This window comes from Echinops telfairi, unplaced genomic scaffold (assembly GCF_000313985.2).
Source record: "Echinops telfairi isolate 266 unplaced genomic scaffold, ASM31398v2 ScPeMD7_22;HRSCAF=79, whole genome shotgun sequence".
Classification (NCBI taxonomy): Eukaryota; Metazoa; Chordata; class Mammalia; order Afrosoricida; family Tenrecidae; genus Echinops; species Echinops telfairi.
Genome location: NW_022103919.1, coordinates 16,083,311 through 16,104,674, shown reverse-complemented (window position 1 = coordinate 16,104,674; position 21,364 = coordinate 16,083,311). Strand labels below are relative to the sequence as shown.

The window sequence follows — 21,364 nt, the reverse complement described above, 5'->3', positions numbered from 1 at the left end:
CATAACGTAAGTATTCCGTGTGGCCCAGAAAGCAATGCAAAGCCCAGACTGAAAGACCTGAGCATTCCAAGTTAAAGTTGATCCTTGGCTGGCGTTCTCCAAAGGAGCCAAATTGTTAGCAATGTGTCAGCAAAGTAACCATGCCAGGTGCTGCTCAGTGCAGGACTCAGAGCATTGTGGCTGTAACCCTATTACCCACTTTCAGAGAATTAGGGCCACATTCTTTACTGCAACCCTTCCACTCTTATTTATTATACTTCTAAAGACTGAAATGTTCTCATCTGTTACCTATGTTTTCCATACATAGGTATGGAAAGATGATATGTGGAGAGAAAAAATAAAAGAGAAGCTGTAAATTTTTCTCCTTATTCTTAAGTCACTTTTATTTGCTTACTCACCCACCAAAAATACTTGCGTGCCCACTACATGGCTGGCACTGTCGTGGAAGCTAGAGGAAAACAGTAGGATGGAGGAGGGGAGGGCTAGAGGAGAACAGTAGGATGGAGGAGGGGAGGGAGGGGAAGGCAATGGCCAATTCCTTGCACTCAGAAAGTTTCTATTTTAGTGATTCAGACAGTAAACATGGAAATCAATAAAAGACTATATGATAACCTTTGCTAGTATGAAATGATGTTTAAAAATGAATAAGATAAGAGGGTTGAAAATGTCATGGAAGTGGAGGCTATTTTAGGTAAGGTGATCAGAAGGCCTCTAAGAAGATGTAACACTATGCTAGAAGCCTGAATAATAAGGAGCCAGCTAGGTATACGATCTGAGAAGATATTACAGGCAACATGACTATTTATTTTTATTTTCCTTTGTCTACAGTTCATACATTATCCACAACCTATAGCAGCCGCTCTCAGACTTGAAGGTAAGGGAAAAAAAGCAATAGTGCAATTTTCTCTCCAGTGGACAGATAAGGAAAGAAGTTCACTCAAATCACTAAAATGTACTCATGGTCATTTGGTCCAATAATTCTGGGGTATGCACCCACTGCCATTGAATTGATTCTGACTCATCATGACCTTACAGGGCTGTGTATGACTGACCTGTAAGGTTTCCATGGCTCCAAAGTTTGTGAGTTCAAACCACCCCCACCTTTCAGTTAGAAGGCCAATACTTTAACTCATTCGAACACCATGGCTCCTTCTGGGGTGCTTACTACTTGAATGTGATCTAGAAGGGAGCACCGTTTCAGGATGGATATGTTCCTATAACTCTACAAACGCCTTGATGATTGGGCTAAATTTAGCTAACAGAGGGCTTGAGCAAGTCCTTCTACAGCTTGAGCCCTATGACAGGGCCCCCATTGCTCAGCTTAGTGGGCAGGACCTTTGTGACGCTGGCTAATATGATCTACTCTCATAAGGAAACTTTGATGTACAGTCCTTTTAATTAGATAGGAAAATCTGAAGGTTACATGGCATCTAAGCAGCAGATTAATTAGCAAATGATCTCTAGGATAGAAAAACTACCCAAGACATATTCTAAGACAGGAAGCATTCAGATAAAAGGGAGGCATAAAATGCAATTTAGTCTAGCAGCAAGTACAGAATAATGTACCAGAAATTGGAAGGCATAGGTTTTGTGACCTAGATATATCAATTATCACCTTTCAACTCCATGCAAAGGGGAACGGGGACATTTTTGAACAAATCTTGCAAAGAACTTTAAATTAGGTGAAAAAGCAACGTCGTTCTGGAGTTCATATCCTTAATGCCAACATTGTGAATCTATTTAATTTCACTGAATATACTTAATGTCCACTTAAGAAGGTAAAGAACTAAATTTCATTTCTTTACCACAATAATTATTAAAAAGCAAATTATGTCTAGAGCTCTGTTGTTGCTGTTGTTGTTGTTGCTAGGTGCCGCGGAGTCTTCTCTGATTCCGAGTGACCATCTGTAGAACCGGATAAAATTACTGCCGACCCTTCAGCAGCCCAATGACGTCTGCAATGTCTGAGCTGTTTCCGTTGATCTCACTGAGGGGCTTCTGTTTTCTTTTTTGGCTGAGCCTAAACTTTACCAACACAACGCTGTTCTCCTGAAACAACTCGCCTGAGAACCTGTTCAATCTATGAGCGGCTGCCTGTCATTACTCCAAGAGAAGTATGGTTGTTCTTCCACTGGTTCCCGATCTATTCAACATTCCCCAGCACTGTAACCCAAAGGCAAGAATTCTTCTTGGGTCTTCTTAATATAGTTACATGTTTCACATACATAGGAAGTAACTGAAAATCCCATGGCCTAAGGCAGATGCGCTGTAGTCCTCAAAGAACATCGTTGCTTTTTAATCCTTGTAAAAGATCTTTGGCAGCGTATTTGTACACTCAATGTGTCGCTGGGTTTCTTGACTGCTGCTTCCACGGACATTGAGTGTAGTCCCAAGTAAAGCAAAATCTTCGACCGCTTCCATCTGTGTGTGTGCTTCTCCAGATGTTGGTCATTCGCCCAGTTGTGAGGATTTGGGGTTTTCAGGACACTGAGATGTCATCAGACTGCGGGCTGCACTCTTTGATCTTCAGGTGCTTCAAATCCTTTTCTCTTTCAGCAAATGGTTCTATCACCTGCATATCACAAGTTGTGAATCAGCCTGCCTCCAATGCTGATGCAAGCATTCTTCTTGATGGAGTCTAGCTGCTCCGCTTCCTTGTTAGTTAGTGTTCGTATGGCAGGAGCCTGCCAAAAGGATACAGCCCCGGTCCCGACCTTGTTCCATCTCAAGCTCTCAGTGCCCCCTCGCTCTGTTCCGGCAGCTGCTCTTGTTCTCTGTGCACATACTTTATGAGCGCAAGGAAGGGTCTGGGACTCCCTTTACTTGTGATGTTATCCACAGTTTGTTAGAACTGCAACTCAGGTCAACATTTTGGGGGGATTTTCTGCTTTTAACCAAGGTCCCTGTGAAATCAGCAATGATCATGTTCATTCCCTGTCCTCTTCTGAATCTACCTTAAACTTGAGGCAGCTCCGTGCCGGAGCCCGCCGGCAGAGCAACGGGGACTCGATTGAGGGGGTGAGGACTGAGAAAAGACAGACACAAAAAAGCTGGGGTCAGGAGGACTGCAAGTCAAGACTGCAGCCCCGAGTTTATTTTCCAGCAAGCTTTGATACACTGTTAAGCGGGAATGTACTATTGCTCAAAATAGCACCCCCATCCTTGTTCTTGTTTGTCTGGCAAATATTTTTCCCAAGGCTAAGCACCTGATGTTTCCAATAACATTAAAGCACAAAAGTCAATCTGACCATGAGAGAGACGATCTGACCGTGAGAGAGCTGTGTCTGCACGTCCACATTAGAACGAACAGACCTCTGCTTTCAGAGCCGCTCCCAACAGCTCCCCAGCACTGTGCTGCTGCAAGCGGTTTGTAAATTTCCTCAGTCAAATTAGACTTGTTTGTGACATTAATGATATTGTTTAATAACGCCTTTAGAATGACTTGATATGAATCGCATCTGGTTGGCTGGCCAGGTAGCTGTCCTCAAAATTTATAGGAATAGCCAAGTGAGTACGTCAAGTGTTCCAACTATTAAGTGTCTCAATTGGTATGGGATCAATTCCTGGAGCCAATGCCCTCAGTGTGGCTTGGCCTCTTTCCATCAATACATCAGTTCTTGATTATACACGACCTCCTGAAATGGTTGAATGGTGACCAATTGTTTTAAGAACTGTTATCTCTGTGTGTTCCATTGTCTTTTGATACTTTCTGCATGAGTCAATATTTTGCCCGTATTGCCCCTATTTTCAATACTGCAACTAAATACTTGAATTTTCTTCAATTCGTTCCGCCTGAGAAATGTTGTGTGCTCTTCCCTATGGGTTTTCGAACTCCAGGTTTCTGCACATTTTATTACAATATTATCAATACATACTGTATTTGTAATCCAATATTTTAGTCTTCTCAAACTGTCCTTTGAAATCTGTTTAACCCTTTTGCTTCATCATTGCTTCCATTCACTTTAGCGACTGTTCAATAGCAAGCTTCACAGTCGCTCCAGATATCCACTTTGGTCCTTTCTTGATTTTGTCTCCCCCCACCCCCCCCAAAATAATATTTTTATTGACATGTCTTACTCATTGCAATATTTCCCTTGATTTTCTGTCTTTGTAATGACCTTTTCCTTTCTTCACGTACGATGCCCTTGATATCATCCCACAATGCATCTGGTCATGAATCATTAGCATTCCATGCACCAGGTCTACTTTTGAGATGGTCTCTACATTCAGCAGGGGCATAGCCAAGGTCAACTTAAAACAGAAGAGAATACAAAAAAGAAGTAAAGAAAAAGGAGGGAAGCTCAGAAGTGAATACTTCACATTACCAGGTATGACAGGATGTTGTGAATGTCAAAAGTGAAAGACAGTAGCAAACACATGATTATGTTATTACCAATCAATCCTACTGCCCGCCCTTGTGTTACTACAATGCACAGTGCCCCGTGGGACAGAGGAGAACTGCTTCCACAGGCTTTTCCAGGCTGGCATTTTGAGGGAAGCAAACAACCACATCTTTCTCCACAGAATGGTTGGTGGGTTCACACCCCCAATGTTTGGGTTTATTGCCAAGTGCTTCACCACTGTGCCACCCTGGCTCCTTTTGTAAAAATAACAGCTTTTAAATTCTAGAGAGAGAAAGAGATTTATGTAAATGCATGGATATATATATATTCAACTACAAAATGGAATTATAGGTGATTTTAAAATTGCATTTGTTTTTCTTCTTTTATTTTTTAGTCATTTAAAGAATTTTGACTTTTATAATGAAAAGCTAAATTCCCCCATACCCCTGTCCTCCCTCCAATGAGGATGAAGCTAGAGTTGTGGCTATTGGTGCCTTGCATCCTTCCTGTTTGAGTCAATCCTACAGACCAACTATCTTCTAGTTAGGTGCAGGGGCACCCAGCACATGGAGTAGGATAGATACGGAAAGTAAACCTGGTGATATAAACTCAATACACACTTGTTGACTGGAAAAATTATAGCAGAAGAGTCTTCCGTTGTGTATCCTGGACCCAAGTTCTATTTTAAACTTTAGGACAATCAAGTTGAGCGATAAGCGAAAAAATTGGAAATAATTTTGATTGCCTAACACTACAAGGACATGGAATTCTACAGTGCCTGAAACTAATTTTACTGCCTGACTGTCACCTGGGGGTTAAAGTCACACATTTGATTCGATACAACCTTGATGCCGGAATTGAATTGGGGCAGCCCAGATAGCCCCTTCTGCTTCCCACTGAGATCAAGATTGTCACTGTATGACAAGCACAGCAGCATGACTTCACACTATGCTTATCTGTCTTTTGAATAATCACCTTCTAAGGGACTGGAAAGCCAAGGCAGTGTAATTAATCTAATCAATTCACTACTTAAAGTAAATATATGCTACATCTCATTTTGCCCTTAGCACAGCTGAAGTTTTAGATATCTGTAAAAACGACAGCCTTACCTTAAAACAAAGCAATTAATTCCTCAATAGATTTTGGTTCCCATTGACCAATCCCACAGCTCTATGTAGAAATCATTTGCGATATTCCCAGATTTGTGTTTGCAAAGAATGAATGCCCTCAAGTTGTATATCAAGTGAATACAAAGAGGAGTATTATTTTGTAAAGACTGGAGAAATTGTTCGATTCAGCTGAGATTAATATAAAAACAGGCAAACCCCAGCAAAACAAAGGGCAATCATTCTCATTATTTCCTCAAGCAGAGAACATGGGGTGATCCCCAAATATCAAAAAGAATGTCAGCATCTTGCTTCCCATGTAACACACCCATAAGTCCACCCGTGCAAAGCAATGATCATGAATGTTACATTCATATGGAGTCACGAATTCAGCTCTAATGCACACACGAATGGTCTCATTCATATTTAAATATAAATGGTGATGACTTTTGTTTCTCAAGTGCCATGCATCCTCCTGCCATGATTTTGAGATCAATGGAAAATTTGCGAGGTGAGTATGTGAGGTAGTTAGTTTATTGTGCCAACCTGGCCGATAAACACATGTGGGGTTAAATGAAGGGCCGAGGGATAAATGGCTCAGTGAGCCTCACCTTTCTTGTTCTCGGGTCTCTTGCTTTGTGATGGTCAGGCCAGTTCAGTGCTTTGGCTGGCAAGGCTCACTTCCTGCAAGATGTCCCCAAAGAGAAGCCACAAGGACCTACCCCAATGCAGCCCTGGGTGCTGGAGCAGCCGTGTGGAGACCCCTGCCAGCCCTGAGATGCTTACACGTTCACTGATTCGGCTTTCCTCCTGCAGTCGGCGTCATAGTGTGTGCTTTGTGAGTTGAAGGAGGACTTTTTGGATTGGTGTCAGACATAAGGGTTAATGTTGGACTTCTGGGCTTGGGATGTTTTCTTGATGTGCACTTAACCTTTATATAAAACTCTCTCTTATACCTGAGTCTCTGTGGGTTTGTTTCTCTAAAGTACCCAGACTAACACAGCATGGGAGTTCAGAGTTGGATACCCCCCGCCCCCCAATACTTTTAAGTGCATTCATTTAATTTTCTCTACAGGTGAGTGAAACTGAAGAGATGAGCTACCTGTCCACCAGGTGAGTGAAACTGAGTGCCTTTGGGCAGTGGGTTCACTTGTGGAGTTGGGTGACTCTGGGCACTAATTGGGGTAGCTAGGTGGCTTCAGGGTCAGGCTTAGAGCAAAGGAGCGTGCCCTTTAAGCACTTACTGGCAGTGGTAAAAGGGTTTTGTAACATTTCAGGGCTCAGGCTGAGGGTGCATGTGATGGAGACAAAGGATTAGGGTGGCCTGCCTAAGGATATGACGGAAAAGAACTATATCCAGAGCATTTCTGATCCCACATTATAATCTGTTAACTGCTTTAATAGACCCCCATCATCGTGAATATGGTCTCTGAATTCTGGGTGGTCACTGCAGTGAATTGCAGCATCACATTGACAGGGAGCTGCCAGTTCAGGACGGATTCAGAACAGGATGGAGAATCAGGGATATCGTTGTTGATGTCAGATAGATCCTGGTCCAAAGCAGAGAATACCAGAAAGCTGTTTATTTGTTTCACTGACTATGGCAAGACATTCAACTGTGTGGACCGTAATAAACCGTGGGTACCCTTGAGGAGAATGGGAATTCCAAAACACCCCATTGTGCTAATTCAGAACCTGTCCATGGATCAAGAGGCAGTTGTGCAAGCAGGGAAAGGGAATGCTGCATGGTTTAAAATCGGGAACGGTGTGGCTTAGGTTTGTACCCTCTCACCATACTTTCTGTGATAGGTTTTTGTGTGCCAACATGGCACCTGTAAATAGGGGTGAAGTTTAGCTTGCCAATCAGCTTGTAGTCTGATGACCTCCCTTGGAGATGCAACTCATAACTCTCTGGAGGGTGTTCTCTCTCTCTCTCTCTCTCTCTCTGTCCCTTCACGTTCCTGCTTGCGGACCACCCTGAGAGCTGCTGGAGCCCTGCTATGTTTTCCACTGACCTTGGATGCACACTCCGGCCTGTGTCTTCCTGCATGCTACACCATCGCATGTGGCTGCATGCGTCTGATGGGGACCTATGGACTAGGATTGGACGTATGGACCTGAGTTGGACTGGGATGGAATGTTTTCTTGATATGTAACTACGTCTTGATACAAAGCTTTTCCTGACACACATATGAGTGTGATTGATTTGTTTTTTTAGTCAATATGGCTTAACACATGTGCCACCTGTGCTAGAGAAGAAATGTGCTGCAGCAGGTTTTTAATGGCTTCTTTTTCAAAAATGGATCACCGGGCCTCTCTTCTGAAGCATCTCTGAGTGGACTTCACCTTCTACCCTTTTGGTTAACGGTTGAGTGCATTAAGTTTTGGTGTCACTCAGGGACTCCAGATGGGTGGAGGATGGACAGATAGATAGCATGAAGCCCCTTGGTGAGGAGAAGTCAGATGAAAGTCTCCTATACTAAGCCCTCCACCAGGTCCCCCAGTAGCACAGACTTAGGACAAAGACGGGCCCTGACTGGGGTGTCTGTTCTATTTCCTTTTATCCGGAGTCTAACCATAGACCTGATACTGAGGGCAGGGTTCTTTTGCAACCCAGACACTGAAATTGTGGCAGCTCTTAAACACCATCATCACCCTCTGAAATGTTTAGCAAACAGCTACTTTGGTCAGGGCAGGGAGTCCTGTGACTGTCCCCCCTGGGAGAAAATACTGCCCCAAGTCCCCGGGCAAACGGTGAGAGGTTGGCGTTTTCTTTCCCGACTTCAGTCGACGGAGGCAAACCAAACGTTTTCTCAATTTGTGGGCTCGTCCCTCACCTCAGAAACCACTGACAAGGCAGGCTTCCAGCAAGGTGGGCCTTGACAAAACTTGTAGGTCAGAGCACACAAAAACCTGGAGTGGGGCCTGATGGGTTCGTGCTGGCTGGAGCTTCTGCCAGCCCTTCCCGGAGAGAGGCGAGGCAAGGCCCCAACCCCAGCTTCCTGGCAGCCTTCCTGTGTACCAAGGCAGAAGGTTGCCAAATCATTTTGCTCTCCCTGAACTCATGACGCATACCCACCAGAGTACATTACAGGAGCCCTGGGGCTGAGACCCAATGAATGGGACAGAAAGCCCATTTCTCTCCTTGTCATCAAATGTGGCACAGTTTCTCTCTGAAGACCTCGAAGCTGCGGCCTCCCCTACCGTGCTATGTGACCTGGATGCCTGACCCTGGAGTCTGGGCATCGGTGCTCATGAAATTGTGATGTGGTTACTGCACCTGGGGACCGCCAGTCAATTCCGTGCATACAGGACAGAGGAAAAGGCAAACCTCAGTCCTGCCCTGGCACTAGCACTGTTAGGCCTCAGCTGGGCCGGCCTAAACCACAGTTCCAACAACCCTACAGAGTCTTGGCAATTTAAGAAAGGACCCTCAAAATTCTAGCACCTGATGAGAACATTCCGGGGCAGCTCTGAGACAACGGAAGTGGATCTGCCTGCCCGGCAGCGATGCTTTCTCACAGAGAGCGGTCCAGGAAGGACTGATGGCATGAAGGGCTTCAGGAATTGCTCTTGCAGTACAGCAATTATTGACGGTCCAGTGGTTTCCCAACCCCCTCGTGAATAAAGGAAAGCAAGTGCTCCATTGATAGAAGGAGGGGGAGAAGAAGCCCAGGCCACTTCCAACCAGAAGGCCCTGGATTCCCATCCATGACATTTAAGGATTATTTTTGCCACAGAGCCAAGTTCTTAAGAAATGTGTATTTCCCTCCCCACCCCACCCCTTGATGTTCTAAGCTATCATTTTAATAATCCAACTACTTCTCTCTTTTTTTCCTATTATCTCATAAAAAACAAAGCCTTTCTCTTATTTAATACCGAATTATTTAGTCTGCTAACCCATGGTTAGCCGTTGGGAACCTCCAGCTACCGCTCAAGACAGAGATGTGGCTTTCTACTCCATTGAACAGTGAGGTCTTGGAAGCCCACGGGCTCAGTTCTACCCCATCCTGCAGGGTCGCTCTGCATCAGAATCGACTCCAGGGCCATGAGTTTGAGACCCCACTGCCTGTATCATCCTGTATCCCTTAGGAAACCGAGGCACATGTCCATTAAGTGATAGTAAGGTCTCAGAAAAAAGTATCTGTTCAAGTAAACCCATGTCTGTGTCTCTTTACAAAGGGAATGTTGGCTTTCTTCTGATATATCCTCAGCTCATGGAGTGGATTAGGATGACCTTTATGTCACCACATTTCTATGCCTACAAGAGAACAGTGTACGCTAATCAAACATGCTGTTCAAAGCTTCATTCAATGAAAGATGAGTAAGGGAAGGAAGTAGGAAAGGTAATTAACATAACACTGAAGTTTTTATCAACTTTTTGGGGGGGAGAGTTGGTCTCCATTACTCAACCGGAAGCCCTTTAAAATGGGGTTAAATACACCATTATAAATCTTTATATATTTACATATATGCATATCTATATTTATACCTGTATGTACAATTTTTACTCCTCTTCCTTTTTCTCTTTTCTTTCTTTCGGCTCCAAGACGTTTCACCATCGTTCACCTCTCCGTAATTCCTCTTGGACACATTTCAATTCATCAAACACCACCGGGAATGATACACCCTCCTTACCATCAATTTTAGTCCCCTTGCTATCCCCCTGTCCCTATTGTCATGGGCTTACCGCTCCCTCCCCCTGCCTTGTTCCCTCGCATAACTCTGGGTCCAGTCACTGTCTCCTTGGGCTTCCTTATCCTACCTATCTTAAATAGACAGACACCAAACGACAAAAAAGAAAAGAAAGACCATATATATATAGATAAATACATAAAGGTAGATGTATTTATCCATTAATATATATGTGTAAATACAGTAAGGACTTTGGGCCTCTACTCAAATCTCACCTGAGTACAAGAATGGTTTGTTCTAATAATGTGGCAATGTATGTCACTCACTTTCCCGACACAATCGCGGACGACAAAATGGGTGCAAATGTGGTGAAGAAAGCTGATGGTGCCCCGCTATTAAAAGATAAAGCGTATGGGGGTTTAAAGGCTTGAAATTAAACAAGAGGCTATCGAGCAGGGAAACAAAACAGTCCACAGGGAAGAAGCACAGCAGCCTGTGTGATCATGAGGTGTCGACAGGAACAGGTATCAGAAGGTCAAAAACAAGCAATAAAAGGAGCATGGACAAAGTGAAGCGCCAAAGCCACCTGTTGGATAATTGGGCAGTCCCTCTCAGAAGGGCCACACGGGAGGAATGATATAGCTAGGGTGTTGTATAACACAGTTGAACCACATAACTATCCTTTAGTTCAGTGGTTCTCAACCTTCCTAATGCCGCAATCCTTTAATACAGTTCTCCTCATGCTGTGGTGACCCTCAACCATAAAATTATCTTCGTTGCTACTTCATAATTGTAATTTTGGTGCTATTATGAACCGGGCGACCACTGTAAAAGAGTCATTCAACCCCGAAAGAGGTTCAACCCCCACAGGTTGAGAAAGGCTACTCTAATTCTTTAATATTTCCTCCCCTTAATATCATGGTCTTTGTTATCTAATTAATATTATTAGACCTGCATAGATTCATTTACATAATTAGTATCATTTGATGCATGAAAGCCAAGATAGGTAATCCTTCGGAAACAGTAATAGGAGTAATGATTCCCTGAGGGCATGGGAAGGGTGTCTGTGCGTGTGTGATAGCAATGATGACTATCCCCGCGTGAGGGGAACGAATGACAGATTTACAGATGAACAGATATACATTGGTTGTTGTACGATAGGACAAAAATTAATAAATATTACAATACATATAATAATAAGGGTTGAGGGGCCACAGGAGAGGGAGGGACTAAAGGAGAGCTGATATCAAAGAGTTCAAGAAGAAAATGTTTCAAAACTGATGGTGGCAGCAACTGTACAATTATGTGTGATCTGATAGAATTATGAGGGGTTATAATATATGTAAGAGCTTCTAAAATGATTAAAAATAATAATAAAATAGGGTTAAGATGGAATGAGTAGTCTGATAAGAGAAGAATAAAAACCTGAATCAGGCAAAAGCATTCTGAGATACACTGGGCATATATATATATATATATATATATAAAAGAACAGATAGCAAGACCATAAACAGATTATTTGGGTACCGAGGTTCACTGCAGCACTATTCCTAGTAACTGAAAGATGGAAACAACCTAAATATACATCAACAGATGGACAGATAAGCAATATATATTGCGTGTGTGTGTGTGTGTGTGTGTATACATGGCTCAACCATAAAGAGAAATGAAGTTCTTGATTTATGCTACTGAATGATCTGTGAAAATACTGTGTCATGTGGAATAAGTCAGCACAAAAGGGTAGCTACTGTACAATCCTACCTACATGAAGTTTGCAAAAATATAAAACCACTGTGGCTATTACATAGTATGGCGTCAATTTGGGACTTCAGAGGATTAAGAGTGAAGGGGTGGAGTCTAGTCTGTTAATCAGGTCATAGCCAATGAGGCCTCTGTGTGGGTGTGGCCTTTCCCTGAGGATTCTGGGAACTCCTGTATTTCCTCCTTGGAAGTGGGAGTATCTCTCTCTCTCCACACTCTCTTCTTTCTCTCTCTCTCTCTCCTCTAACTCCCTAAGAGACATTCCTGAGAAGCCACATGAAGCTACCCTGAGGCAGTCAGTTTCAGAGCTGAAGGAACCATGTGGAGACCCCTGCTGGTGCTGAGATATTACAACACCACTGGATCCCCAAGACTTCCCATTCACTGGCCTGTGATCTCCCTGCCTTTGGCGTCATTACATGTGTTTCGTGAGTTTTTAGAGGACTTTAAGGATTGGTATAAGATATATGGGCTAATATCGGATTTATGGACTTGATCTGGACTGTGCTGGGATGTTTTCTCAATATTCAATTGCTCTTATATATAAACCTCTATCTTATACACAGATGAGTGTCTATGAATTTGTTTCTCTAGTCCACCCGGACTAAAGTACACCCCCAAAATCAAACCCACTGCCACAGAGTTGATTGTCACTCATAGCGACCATATAGGACAAAGGAGAAGTGCCCCCTAGGCTGTACACCTTTATGGAAACAGACCACCACATCTTCCTACAGAGATGGGCTAGCACTGCAGCCAAGGGTTTAACCACCGTACCACCAGGTGCCCATAGAGATAAAAGTGGACTAGCGGTTACCAAGGACAGGGAAAGGAGAAGACACTGCTTAGGGCGCCACGAGTTCCTGTTCACAGTCATGGGATAATTTGGAAAAGAACGGGGATGGTGGTTGGACATCACACGCTACATATGCCAAAATAACGGAATTAGCAAAAGGTTTATTATAGATTTATATACAATTATCCATTTATGTTATTCATTTTATATATTATGTTTATATTGATACACTGTCTACGTATATTTTACATACACACAGACACCCTCCCACAGAGACACACTGAACTGGGATTCAGGAGTGCTAAAGCACATAGCCTTTCCTCTCTGATTCCAGTTCCCTAAGTACAAAATCCAGGGATTGAGCAGGCCCATTTCTGTACAGCATTTCTACTCAATTACATTCAACAGAAAGCATTCTATTTCTAAAAAGAAAAGACAGCCAGCCTCCAAGCTTCTGTGATACCATGTGGTTAGTAAAATTCCATTAAGTCTCTGAAAACGTCATGCCTTTTGTCTAGCACTAAGATGTTCTGAATTAACCTACAAGCATTACATACGAGATCTCACACATACACAAATTGTAACGGCTTAAGATTTTTGGTTTTTGTTTTCCCGTTTTCTCACTTTGTGCAAACAAAATTTCCAACTTGTTTTTTCTAGCGGAATAATCAGCAGTAGTCTTAGTATGATAGAAGACAGGAACCCAGAAAAACCACTTTCTGCTTTTGTAAAGAGTTGGGGTCTCAGAAGCACACGGGGTCAATTCCACCCTGTCCAATAGCATCCATTTGAGTCGGAATCCACTGGATAGCAATGCAGTTGCGTTTGGTTTTGTTTTCTGTGCCCTTCCTAGCATTTGATAGAGTGCCTGCCTGATAACAGATATTTGGTATTTGCTAACGGAATTAATTTATTTTTATAATGTGGACAAACACTCTTGATATACTCAGACCAGTTGAACAGTTCCTCAGACTGACCGGTCAACAACACTCCTCTGATATGGCTGTTCCTTTGGAAGCTTTCAAGTCCGTATTATTCAAGACACATTTACTGAGCACCTCTTAGTGGCTAGACTCCTTGGGGGCACCAATGATTCACATTCTTGACTGCTAACTGAAAGGCTAGAGGTTTGAATGCACTCGAGGTGCCTCTGAAGAAAAGTCTGTAATATTTCCTTTGGGTTTCTGAAACAATAATGCTTGCGGGAGTAGAAAGCCTTATCTTTCTCCTGGAGAGGCTGGTGCTTTCAAACTGCTGACCTTGCAGTTAAGAGCCCAACGCATAACCCACTATGCCATCAGGGCTCGCTCCATCATGACAGAACTGGGAAAGGGGTGTGTTTCTCATTTGACTGAAGGCTGGTCCCTGCCCTGAAGATGCTCACAGCTCAGTGGGAGAGTTACTGTAATAACATACAGCACATGCTTTAGGAACAGAGGATTCTGGGTGGTAACTTTTGGCTCTAAACTGTTCTATTGGGCAATCTTTACAATGTTTTAGCCCATCAGTAGGGGGGGCAAAGGGGCCATTCATCTTCTCACTTCACAAACAGCAGAACTGAGAATGAATCTAGGCTTCTAATTTCAGAGTGTGCGCTTATGGCTACAGTGGAATGTATGAAGTGGGTCAACAAGACACACAGAAGTGTGCCAGACCCTAATCCTAAAAGAATGCTTTTAGGATGAAACAAGTTACATAGTTGCTTCCTGTCTTTGGCTATAAAGTATCCTCCTCCATTTGCAGTAAGACCAGAGAGAAAATGGACCTCCCCTGACTTCACAGAGACTGTCTTTCGATTGAAGCAGACTGTGACCAGGTCAAGACCTCCAAACTATGGAAGGCAGAAAAAGTGTACCTTTAATTGAAAGATACAACTTGCAGAGATGAATGGCTTCACCTTATACACGGTGGTAAAAATAGAGTGGACAAAACCAGATGGTTCTTCATTTAATTTTAGGCAGCAGTACTTTCTCTGTGACCCTGTCTAAGTGATTGAACGTCTCTAATTATCGGTTTCCTCATCTATAAATGGTGATACAGACTCTAGTTTAAAAGCTGTTACAAAGCCCAAGGTAAGTGTGTGGGAGAAAGAGTGCCCCTTTCCTAAACAGCGGCACTAGCATTACAAAATTGTCATCTCTCTTTATTGACAAGTCAAAGGGACACATTGCTGAGGTTAAAACATGGACAGGTTCACTGGCAATTAGCAAAAGGTTACCGAAATCTACAAAAGTACTAAAAACTTGACTACTTTCAACAGAAGAACAGAAATTGCTCACATTCCGATTAAATTGGGATGTGGAGTTGCTCTTTCTTGGAGCTCCAAGTTGACATCGTCCCACAGGGACTCCAAATGACAGCGTAGAGCTGCCCCAGAGGGTTTCCTTGATCTCAGTCTTCATGGAAACAGATCCGCGGGCCGTTCTCCCCTGGAGAAGCCCTGGGTGCCTACAGCCCACCTCTCAGTTACCAGCCGCGCGCGGGCTCACTGTCAGCCCCTTTCCCCCTCTCCCCGGTAGTTCTTAAAAACCCATTACTGGGGGAAGCCTTGCAGGTGACAATTATGGTGTCATTGTTAATACATCTATGGTGAATGCCAGTTTCCTCACAGTCCCCAGAATATGATGAAAATGCTGGCATGCTTACATCCCATCCATCTTTATAAAGTCTCCACCGGGCACTGGGCCAGTTTGGAAACAATCTGGTGAGACCGATTTCTGTAAGCGCATCTAGAGAGTGCATTCCCTTCTCTGACTTAGGTCCAAGATGAAGAAACAAGTGCCCTTTCCAGCTCCGTCTCGGCAGAGGCTAAGGAGGTATCCAAATCATTCACCCAGGAGCAGCTATAAGATGCACCGGCCGATACAAGGGCTTTGCCCCAAGAGCAGCCCACACAGGGTCAAGGGCAAACACCCTGTGGAAGGGCCTGTCTCCTTTGTCTGTACTGCACACGGGTGTGCCTTCTTTCTCTACGCTGCCCCTGATGGTTTATATGCCGGAGGGGGCTGCCTAACGGTAAAAGCCCCACTCCTAGCTCTGAGTGTCTCCTCCCGCGGCAGCTGCTGTGGTTCAGGACTTTGTTCTTCTTAAGAATCCCCTCGTATTCTGAAACCCCTGCCTCAAAGAAGCAAACAGCTGTTTCCCTGCATTCCTTAGTCTTTGCTGTGGACACAGTTGGCCACAGACCGGGAAAGTCACCGGTACACACGTCAGGCTGACAGCAGTCAGACAACTAACGGCCTTGGCTCTGCCACCGACTTTGCCTTTGGGACAAGGATCGTGCAGCTCAATGCCAGAAACCACTCTACAGATGTGCTTGTGACAGAAAAGGTGAGAGCCCATAGCTTCTTCTCAGCCTAGTCTTTTTACCACTATTTCAACTTTGCCCTACGTAATACTTCATGGTTGACTTTTAAGCACGACTGAATCAGTTTACATGATGGGTTCTACAAAAGGAGAAAAAGCGAAAGCACCACAGACACAGAATCGGTTCTGACCCAGAGCAGCCTGATTTATATAGGGTTACCTGGGCTGGAAATCCTGCCTAGCACAGATCGCCATCAGTCTTTCTCCCGGGGCTGGTGGGTTTCAAACTGAAATTCTACAGCTATGAATAACAAGTGGGTTCTTCTTCTTAAATAATACATAAACACATGCACACCTAAAAACCATCAAATAGCAAAGGCAAGCATCCCACGTGCAAATGAAGGGCAGATCCAGGACCTGGGACGAACAGACAGACAGACAGACAGACAGTCTTTATCCTGTTGTGTCCTCGGCACAAGCTTTGTTTCATTGCTTTTAATACAAGGTGCGTGTAAGACATTCACAAACACTGAGCTAATGCCAAGGGAGCTGTTTGGAGAAAACTCAAGCAATGTAAATATTCACTATCTGTGGTTAAAAACACCATGAAAAAGAAAAACATTGTGTTATAAGGGATTCTTAGAACCCTGACTTGCTTGTACTGTTGCCAAAGGGCTTTCACCCAACTATGACCTGACCTGCTGAGTATGGAATTTAGATGTTTCTGGTGCTCAGAGGTCTAGACTATCCCAAATCCATCTACAGGACTACATGTGCTCTCTCTTCAGACAGGAAAACAACGAAACAGGGGCACCGCTGGACCTGCTCACCAAGACCCACAATCTCAGTCTGAGGTACCTGACATACACAGTTTCTAACATCATAAAAAGAAACATTTGCATATTAATTATTTCCATTTTTCCGATGAGGTAATTTTTAAAGAACATGATAAAGATAAACAGATTCACAATCCAAGTGTCCAAGACTACCAATGAGGATGGGGTAGAGGCTGAGGGCCAGCACACTCCTACATGTGCACTTTTTCTTCCACACAACACAATGATTACATCGTTCTTTAAATAAATACTCTTGCCCTCAACCCAATTTGAGATCTGTGCTTCCCTAAGCTGGCTGGGAAGCACAGGAGAATGGGGCATGCCAAGAGGCTCTGTGTCAAAATGATTCAAGGGAAGAAAACTCTCTTCTAGATGGTCGTGATCTGCATTACCTCCATTTTGGCCACTTCCAATAGCACATACCTGTGGCCCCAAGCCCTATGAAGCCTAGTGTATTAAAAAGGCAAGGTACATGCAGTGACCGGTAATCACAAATGGACACTTTTCAGAGTGTGCCAAAATATTGCCATTATTGTTATTACTGTATCATATATTAAAGAGGTTTTAAGGTATCTGAAGTGTTTCATTAATGTTTTCTTTTATGTATAGAAACCACCACCCATCTCTCAGTTTGCCACACTGTTCTGCATGTTGCTGTGATGCAGGAAGCTGTGCCACAGGGTTTTCAAAAGCCAGCAGGGTCACCCAGGCTGGGCAGGCTTCAGCAGAACTTCGAGACTAAAAGGAAGGGGAGGGGAGGGGGCCTTCTTAAAAAGAAGATGAAGATCCTCAAGGACACGGAGGACACCATGGTTGCAACAATGGGCACAGACAATCACAGCTGTGAGGATGGCACAGGACCAGGCAGTTCTGTTGTGCCCAGCGTGCTGAGTCACCGCCAACAGGATAGCACCTAACAGAACACATAGAAAATACAGACTTCGGAACAAAATTCACTCCTAGTCTGGGAACTGCCTGTATATGCTACATCTGCATATCCAAATCACCTAACATCCTATGTCACAGAACACACCACGGATGTTAAGAACGATGCATGCCTATAGTTCTTCTCCTTCCAAGTGGCTTATCTGAAGCAAAAAACTCTGTAGATTTTCACGGTAAATTGTGAGACTTGGAAATGGGAAAATCATTTCAGAGAAAAGCTGTGACTTCAATGGGTTCGCCAATGTCTGCCACACGAAGAGTCAAGATGATGATATATTTTCCTCCCAGAATGGTGTGTTGTAGTCCTTATCTTTTGATTGCGTCCGATAAAGTATCCCGAAGATGTAAACCTATGACCATGGCCCAACCTGGTATTTTAACTGTTAAAATAATAATAAAAAGCAAAGATATAACAAAAATAGTGCCAATAATAATAGCCACAGTTGACTGGCATGAACCAGACACTGTCAGAAGCACTGTGTATATACATATTTCATGTCATCAAACCCTTATAAACAGTGCAGGGAAACTGATGGCATCATATAAATGACATCAGTGATAGATGAGGCCTGAGATCCATAGGCTTAGCTCTTTATCCTCATTCTAGCAGCTATTAATTGGCAAGTCAGGATTCAGACAAGATCTGATTCTAGAACCCATAAATTTAACTACTACATCTGTGAGGGATTCAGAAAATGGTGGGGAAATCCCACAAGCTTTTCATTCCATTCTGCCCCCCTCCCCCACAAACTTTCTGGAGACTCTTGTATAGACAGTTTCTTTTTTTATCATTTTATTGGGGGCTCTTACAACTCATGGTAGTCGGGGGGAGGAAGCATTCAAGAACTAGAGGAAAACTGTACGTTTCATCATGGCGACACCGCACCATGACTGGCTCTTCTCCTCCCTGCATCCCTTCTGCAAGGAGATAGACAGTTTCTAAGGAAGAGGCAGGACCAGCCCTAGATTCCCGTCCCCGTGGAGGCCCAGGCGTGACTGTACACCTCAGCACTTGTGCTGGTCCCACTGCCAACCAAGTGTGGCGATCAAACGCACACGCGTGATGTCTTACTGGCTCCTTCAGATCTATCAGCGAGACCACAATCAACAGAAAGACCAAAGTCTGTGTGCTCATCACAGAGGAGCCCCGCGGTTGGAGAATAAAGAACATGTAGCCCAGTGCACTTGACCTCTTCCCAAGGCACACATACCAGTCCAGACTGAGAAACAGAATGGACATTCTGCTGCGATCCCTCAGTTGTTGAAAGGGTCATGTGGGATTCTTATGACAGGGTCACTCTGTCACGTTCCTCACTCTCCACATCCAGCTGGCTCCAAGATGACCAATCTGCCAACAGACTCGCCCTATGTGTTCTCTGATTGCCTGCCCCCCAGCCCAGCTGGATCTGTGCCTTCTGAGTTGCCAGTCCCGGACTGAAGCCAGGAGCTTCCTCCAAATTCTCCCTCTGACCCAGAAGCCCAAGCCAGCTTCTGAATGAGCAAAGGGTAGGGCAGCACACCCCATGGTCAGGGCTCAGATCAAAAGCCTGCTCTTCTGAGAAACCTCCTGTGGTCTCTGGTGGTACAGAAGATATAAGTTGGACTGCGATCCGCACCGCCGACAGTTCAAAACTACCAGTGTTCCAAGGAGAAGGACTTGACTTTCTACTCCCATAAACAGTTACGGTCTCAGCAATGCACAGGGAGGCACCGAGTCAGCACAGCAGGTTCTGTGATCTGTCAAGCGCCCTCCTGTGTGTAGATGAAGAACATTCAGATCGCTGCTTTTCTACCTCATCCGCCTGATGGCATGGCATTTTCAATCACTTCCTATGCATGTGAAAGTTGGGCATTGCATAAGGAAGATCGAAGAATTCACGTGGTTGAATTATGGTGCTGGCAAAGAATATTGCAAGTACCGTGAACTGCCAATGAAGAAGCAAATTTGTTTTGGCAGAAGTAGAGCTAGCATACTCCTTAGAGCCCAGCGACAGTGAGATTTATCTCCCAGACTTCAGACATGTGTCAGGAGAGAGCAGTCCCTGGAAGCACATCATGTTTGCTAAAGCAGACGGGCAGGGAGCGAGGGGAAGGCCTTTGACAGGATGGATCCACACAGCGGCTGCCTCGATGAGCTTGGACGTAAGAGGAGTCGTGAGGACGGCACAGGACTGGGCAGTGTTTCCCGGTTGGACACAGGGTCACAGTGCCTTGGGAGCACCTCTATGACACCCAACAACAGCATCCTGCTATCAGTGATCTCGGTGAGCCTAGTCACCCCTGGGTGTTTCTTCACAAATTAGGTTTCTGTCCTTCCAACCCCTATGAAATAGACCATGTACACCCTCTCTGCTCATTTTTACCAGCCCAAAGCACTTCACCTTCTGTTAGAATGGCTCACAAAACTCACACAAATTATTACCTGTAAAGCACTTCCGTTTACTTTGGTATTATAGCCAGAAAGGCTAAAAGTGTAGAGATGCATCGTGCAGGGTCCCAACAACACAGGGCTTCCACTGTCCCTCGGGACTTGCCTCATTCTCTCCCTTGTATAGATAGATGTTCTTGCCAATCCATGCGGCCTTTAAAGAGAGCCCCCAAGTTCCAGGCCCCCTAGTCACCTCAATGAACATGTATGACTCAAGCCTTAAAGCATAGCTATGGTGACCCAATTAAAGGACATTCATGATCACATGATGGTCCCTCTCCCTTCCTACAATAGTTTTCCTGGTATGGGGTCAGTGCACCTCCTTCTTCACTGGGTACATTAGAAATAAAACAACCCACACTCATCATCCGAAATGCCCCTGTATATTTAGGTTTATCATGTGCTGTGGTTTGGTGTGCAGCTGCCACACAGAAGGACTGAAGGGTCAGAGCATTCTAATTCCACTGCCTCTCAGCAAGAGAAAGATGGGTTTCACAAAAAGATTTACAGCTTTGGATACCCTACGGGGCAATTCTACCAACAATCTATTGAAAAGTCTTAACTTGCTTAGACTCCACCTGGAATTCAAGTCACCGTGTAGGCAAGCCAGCGCTGCCTTGTACCACTTCCATGGAGAGGCACACCAGGCATAGACTATGCAGAGAAAAGGCTGCCTAAGAGGTTCCCAGAGGAGTTGAAAAACCTGGACACCAGAGCGTGGCTCCATCACCAGGACTCTGCTCAGTTCTCCATCAACGAAGGGACATCACTGAGTCCACAACTCTTTTGTTAGCCTAGCAGTAGTCCTTTGACACATAATCCCTTTTCATTTTAACTGGCTTCGTACGTTTCCGTTTCCTTTAGAGACCTCTCAACTTCTTGAGGTGGGAGCGAGCTTTGTCCATCAACCGAACTGGGTGGCTGAATGTCCCCATGTGGCCAGGGCCATCGCCCCAGGGTCATCTGCGCCCTTTTCACTCTCAGAACCGCAAGATCACAATGTATCGTGTCCTCATAAAATGGTTGGGGTCAAAAAGATAACAATATTACCACTAACTTCTCAGGGAAGCAAGTTCCAAGGTAAAAACCCTGGGAATGCCTGGGACTCACGTTTGGTGGCCTTCTCTCCCAATTGTGTAAAGCACATCTATACATTTGTTGCCCTCATCATTCCCAAAATTTTCTTGCCTCTTGGGTTCCCGGAATCC

General features: G+C 44.4%; 1 protein-coding gene across 1 annotated transcript in view; it reads right to left on the bottom strand.

The window, feature by feature from the left end:
• PCSK5 (proprotein convertase subtilisin/kexin type 5) overlaps window positions 1-21,364 on the bottom strand; it is a 525,106-nt gene that overhangs the window by 431,133 nt on the left and 72,609 nt on the right. The window contains exons 5-7 of the mRNA XM_045288529.1: window positions 15,555-15,574; window positions 10,327-10,342; window positions 4,964-4,970 (exon numbers count right to left, since the gene is read on the bottom strand). Coding sequence (XP_045144464.1) covers window positions 4,964-4,970; window positions 10,327-10,342; window positions 15,555-15,574 — 43 coding nt within the window. The remainder of the gene's footprint in view (window positions 1-4,963; window positions 4,971-10,326; window positions 10,343-15,554; window positions 15,575-21,364) is intronic.